The sequence below is a fragment of the Acanthisitta chloris genome, unplaced genomic scaffold, assembly GCF_000695815.1.
Source record: "Acanthisitta chloris isolate BGI_N310 unplaced genomic scaffold, ASM69581v1 scaffold24473, whole genome shotgun sequence".
Lineage (NCBI taxonomy): Eukaryota > Metazoa > Chordata > Aves > Passeriformes > Acanthisittidae > Acanthisitta > Acanthisitta chloris.
In genome coordinates, this window is record NW_008666918.1 from 1 (window position 1) to 5,566 (window position 5,566).

The 5,566-nt window shown below is 50.2% G+C and overlaps 2 protein-coding genes across 2 annotated transcripts in view; one reads left to right on the top strand and one right to left on the bottom strand.

Moving 5' to 3' along the window:
- Positions 1 to 162: 162 nt before the first annotated feature.
- Positions 163 to 2,977, top strand: MRPS7 (mitochondrial ribosomal protein S7). The gene is made up of 4 exons (XM_009072321.1): positions 163 to 350; positions 646 to 709; positions 1,534 to 1,701; positions 2,647 to 2,977. Exons 1-4 carry the CDS (start codon positions 271 to 273, stop codon positions 2,866 to 2,868), a joined length of 534 nt encoding a protein of 177 aa, XP_009070569.1. The 5' UTR covers positions 163 to 270; the 3' UTR covers positions 2,869 to 2,977.
- Positions 2,978 to 4,320: 1,343 nt separating this feature from the next.
- Positions 4,321 to 5,566, bottom strand: part of MIF4GD (MIF4G domain containing) — a 1,906-nt gene continuing 660 nt past the window's right edge. Inside the window, 3 exon segments of the mRNA XM_009072322.1 lie at positions 4,321 to 4,548; positions 4,688 to 4,780; positions 5,464 to 5,566. The exon segment at positions 5,464 to 5,566 is cut by the window's right edge and continues 19 nt beyond it. Of these exon segments, the coding sequence (XP_009070570.1) occupies positions 4,321 to 4,548; positions 4,688 to 4,780; positions 5,464 to 5,566 (424 nt within the window).

Sequence of the window (5,566 nt, forward strand, 5' to 3'; positions counted from 1 at the left end):
GTTGGTTTGTGCCTCGGGCTCTGCTGCAGCGGTGCAGGAAGGCAGAGATGCCCTTAACATCACCTTCTGAGATGTGCACACATCTGTTCACATCTGCCTGTATCCCTATCACAGCGTGTCACGTGTCGGGTTACAGCTCTTCCTCCTCTTGTTCCTCGCAGGCTGGTGCAGGTGAGATGGAGCCGCTACAACCCGAGTTAACTAGAGCCAGAAGTGAAGGAATTGTATCAGAAACCTTTGGAGGAGCTGTCTGAGGAGGAAAAGGAAAAAATGGAGCTTAAGGCTGTTAGACCCATCAAAGCTGCTCCTCCCACTCTCTCCACCTCCGTGTTCAACGATCCCATGATCAGGTCGGTAAAAGCAACAGCTCCTCCTCTCTTCACGCCGCCAAAGTGCTCGGGAGCTGTGCTGCCCTCCCGAGCCTTCACTTGCTGCCTGCACATTGCCTCCTGTTATAGCACAGTCCCTTTATTCCAGGTTAATCTTTTCCCAGCAGCCAGTCCATTGTCCTGCAGTGATTAGAGATAATCACAGCAGATCTAGCAGCCAGACTTAGCCATGGGAACAACACAAAGGGGTGTCTGGGGGCTTATTTCTGGTGATGACAGAATTCAAGTCAGATCTCATTTGACTTTGTGTTTACAGTAAATTCACCAATATGATGATGAAGGGTGGAAATAAAGTGCTGGCCAGAAATCTCATGTCTCAGGTGAGAACTCAAGTTTCTTCTCACTATTGGGTTAAAGCAAGAGGAAATGGGAGGCTGAGAGGTCAGACCCACTGGAACTGGGAATTACCAGAACTTGGGTCATCTCTGTGGTCCTGATGTGTTTCCCTCTGCACATGTTACTCACCATGAATTCTCTGCTCTGCTCTGTCCAAATCTGAGCCTCATTATCTCACAGACTGGGAGTGACAGCTCTATGAAGAATCATCTCTTCCCACTCTTCAGTATCCCTGTGACCTCTTGTACTGCATAAACTCAGAGAATACCCTTAAAAGCATCATTTTCTCCGAATATCTTTCCAGCTCTTTTCCGTGCCTTACCTTCTGTATAACTTGCCACGAAGTCCCACAAATATGTCACCTACATGACACAGCTTTGGCCCTTGCTCTGACCCACAATAACTGGTATTAGCTGGTTTCATCTGGTCTGTTCCACCCTTGAAATGGGGATGCACATTGCCCAAGTGTTCCCCAAGTAGCTGCTGATTCCTTGTGACAGAAAAACACAGGTTCTAGCTCTTGGATCCAGGCTTTGTTGGGGAGGGTGCTCAGTGCACAGACCTGTATTCCTGTCTCCACTTTGTCCCTGCCCTTCCCTGGCCTCTGGCCCAAGTTTGGGCTATTCCCCAAATGCAATGTCTGATAAAGAGACTGAAGAGCTGGAAGAGGGTGATGTAAAACTTGAATCCCCAATGGGGCTGGAAAACCAACTGCTCAGGTGAAAATGGGGTGCCTGTAAGTGATGTAACCTCAAGGAGTGGGATAATCCATCTGCTCTGAATGTCCCCTTTCTTTCTTTGTCCAAAGACTCTAGAGGCCATTAAGAGGAAGCAGCTGGAGAAGTATCACAAAGCTCCAGAAGATGAGAAGGAGACAATTGAATGCAATCCCTATGTCATTTTCCACCAAGCTCTGAAGAACTGCCAACCCATCATTGGGCTCAGCAACATCACCAGAGGAGGCAAAACCTACCAGGTGAAATGGGGCTGAGAGCACATCTGGTTGGGAGAGAATTAGCTAGAGAAGCAGATGAACTGGTTTCCATCCCTTCAGCTCAAGCTTTCCTCTCCTTGGAAAGAGCCACTTTGCAGTCTGGATTAAAATAGCACTTAGTGACTCTGTCCAAGATCAGGATTCCCAACTGTGAGCACAGTAATTCCCTTGTCAGAGAATCATTAAGGTTGGAAACTCTAAGATCATCAAATCCAGCATTAATCAGCAGCAGCCTCTGGGTCTCTGGCTAGATGCGAGGAGAAGTATGCAGCAAATAATTTCCAAGGAGACAGAGATCAGCAGCAAAAGAATTGGCAGTCCTGAGACTACCACTCCCATCTTCTCCTTAGCATCATGTTGCTTGGAGAGAGGTCTCAAAGCCCTTGGGCAGGTCAGTGTGGCAGAAAAGATCTACTAGACCCAGTGTGGTATTTAAGACATGAGCAGAACCTGTCTCTTGAGTATGGGCTCTGCAACTCTTGGGACCTGATGGAGAAATGAGGTGTGGAGGCATTTGGGACTAGATGATTGGAGTTGGAACTAGACAATCTCTAAGGTCCAACCGAAACCATTCTGTGGTTTCTCTGTATTCAGAGCAGGGATGGGGTGACCTCCTCCCATCTCTGCTAGCAAAACCAGCCTGGATCCAGCTCCCAGATAGGCCAGAAGGCCATTCAGAGGCCAGTGCTCAAATCTGATGAGAATTTCCATTTTGGCAGCAGCATTTTCAGGCCACTTCCTCTGGACAGAGGAGGTGAATCGGCACAGAGCTGCTGTCAGGAGTGGGTCTGGCTGCAGACAACAGCACATTGCCACTGGAGCTGCAACACTATACATCTGCAGGTGCCAGCTGGGCCTGCATGGCTGGAGAGGAGCAGGTTGCTGCACCCTCACAGTGCTAACTGCTGTGCTTCCAACCCCTGCCAGGTGCCTGTCCCGCTGAAGGACAACCGGAAGCGCTTCCTGGCCATGAAGTGGTTAATCACCGAGTGCAGGGAGAACAAGCACCGCAAGACTCTGATGCCTGAGAAGCTTTCCCAGGAGCTGCTCTTGGCCTTCAACAACGAAGGGCCCATCATCAAGAGGAAGCACGTGCTGCACAAGATGGCAGAGGCCAACAGGGCGTACGCACACTTCCGCTGGTGGTAGGGACTCCGCACGGGACTCGATGCCCCCACGGCCTGGAGCCACCTGCCTGGGGGAGGCTGCTCAGAAGAGGGAAAGGTGGAGGATCCCTTCCAGGCAGCTTGTGATCTAAGCCAGGGAAAGCTCATCGAATCCCCACCAGGTTCTCTTCCTTTGTGCTGTTTTGGAGGGGGAAGGGGAATCTGAGTTACCGACCCTGCAGGGATGCTCTAGTTATTTCATAATCACTTGCCTGTGAAGACAAGCCTTAGATGTTTTTCTTAGAGCAATGCTGTACAAAGTCATCTCTGACTTACCTGTTTCCTGGGGACTTGGAAGTCTCTCTCCTCCTGTTGTCAGCAATGTTTTTGGCTGCACAATTGAGAGCTGAGCTGGGTCTTTTTCCACACCACAACCACCTTAGGAGGATTGATCCAACAGGCAATAAAAGACCCTTTTTGACTTTTGATTCTGCTCATCAGCAGCACTGTCTGCACAGATTTGATGGGAATGTTCACGAAAAATAAAACCACTTTTATGAGGAAGGTTTCTCAATTCCAAACCTTTGTCTGTGTTGCTTCAATCTCTCACTGCACTTCCAGCTACCCTGGGGGTGCACAGCTGACACCCCACACCAGAGCAGAACTGAGTACCACAGCCTTAAGGCTTCAGTCAGGACCAACCCTCACATATTGTTCACAACTCAGCAGCTGTGCTGGCAGAAAGGAAGGCACATGTAAGTGGAAAACTTTTATTAGAAAAAAATTCTTCAATAGACTATTTTGTTTCCTTTCTTCCTCTCCCATTCTTATAGAAACATATGATAGTTAAAACTCACTAAATTCTGAAAAAACATGACAGTTGTTGTATAAAACTTATAAAACCTGTTCCTGCATGTGCTCAGGGACCTTTCCTGTCACAGGCTGCCCCGTGGCAGGTATTCCCAGCTAGTGACCCCTGGGAGAGGCTGTGTGCATGCAGATGCAGCCAGTGTGCTGGAAGGAGTCTGGGAAAAACAGCACTTGGTTGAGCTGTTTGTGTGGCCACAGTGTGTTCTGTGACCTGACCCAGAGAACCAGGTACAACCTGAGCTGTAAAAGCTTTCCCTGCTGCCTCCCACAGCTCTGCTGGCTTTGGGGTGAAGCAAAATGTTCTCAGCCTAAACTGTGCTTTCCTTAACACTCAGAAAATGCTGGTGTGAGCTAGAAGCTTTCAGAGCCCTTTGCTGGCAGCAGCCTAACATTAAGACAAAATCTTAAGTGGGAGCACTTGCTGGGTTAAACGTGCCCTTCCCACTGCTCCAGACCTCCCAAGTCAGGCCAGCACCAGCTTTGCCTGACAGTAGGTGCCCAGAGGCTCTAGCCAATATAAATCCTATTTACAGGAAGTGCTAGAAAATGTGAAAAGAAATCCCAACTTGGTACAAAGCTTGCTGGTGAAAGTGCTGGGGGACATCTCTCCTCTGCTGTGGGCAGGTCAATCTGTCACTTCACTGTAGTAGTATTTCTGGGCAGCGTCTGTCATTTTCCAGTCAGCAGCTCGAAACTCAATGATCTCCAGCAGCAGGAGCTGGGACAGGGAGCTGAGCCCCTCCTGCAGCAGGAAGCCATCTCGGAGGAGGGAGAAGAGCTCATCCATCCTCTGGGAATTCATCTTCTCCAGCTGCTCGCCGATGCGGTGGAGCTGCAGGACCAAGCAGTCCACCTTGAGAAGGAAGAGCAACGGCTGAGCACAAAGCAATGGAGAGTCACTGTGCACCCTGAGAGCATTCTGCACTCTGCTGGGCTTTATGTGGGTCCTTGGCAGGACAACAGGTGCCTCAGCAGCTCTTCCCTGCACTCACCTCTTCCTCATTCCGGAGGCTGTCGGGCTGTGCCAGCCGGAACAGGCAGTCGTAGACAGGATTCACCAGAGCCATCATGGGCATGTTGTTCACCTGCAAGGAGGCAGAGCCATTGTCAGCCTGGGGCTAGAAAAGGAGGAGTCTGCAGCTATTTTAGTTGTTCCCTTGCTGGTCTCCAAGGGAGAAGGGAGGAGGATTTAGTTTTGCTGCCAAATGCTGTATTGGTGGGATTTGCATCGGAGACCAAACGTTTTGAGTCTCCAGGAACCAGAGGATGTGAATAAATAATGTAAAAAACATCTATTTTTAAATCTAGGCAGGTAGTCATGGGAAATACACTTGTAACAGCGTTTCTCCTGCCTGCAGGTCTACTTCCACCATTTTTACATCTACTCCAGGCAGGTATCCCAATTCACACCCTGCACAGGGGTGTGCAGACAAACCTCATCAGTATGTCCCCACAGCAACTAAACCAGTCCAATCTGGGACATCTGGCAACAGGCAAATAAGGGGGGTTCAAACACCAGGTGCAAAATGAGGAAACACAGATCTTGTGGCTGTTCCTGGTGGTGGCTTTGCCTCTCCAAGCCTGTTGCTTGCCTGAAGGTAGCACCAACCCTGGCAGCATCCTCATGCTGAGAACCAGCTCTGGCTCCCACAGCCCTGGGGCTCTGTACAACACCCACCCAACACCCCTTCCCTGGCAGCTTGGGATGCCCAGGCCCTTCTGGCACCCCAGGCAGCAGCAGCCTGGTGCTCCTGCCCTGGCTCCTCACCCTCAGATAGTCGAAGATGTTGCAGATGAAGGTGACATAGCAGATCCAGGCCTGGAGCGAGCGCGTGCGCAGCTCCTCCCTGTCCTTGTACTCCTGCTGCAGC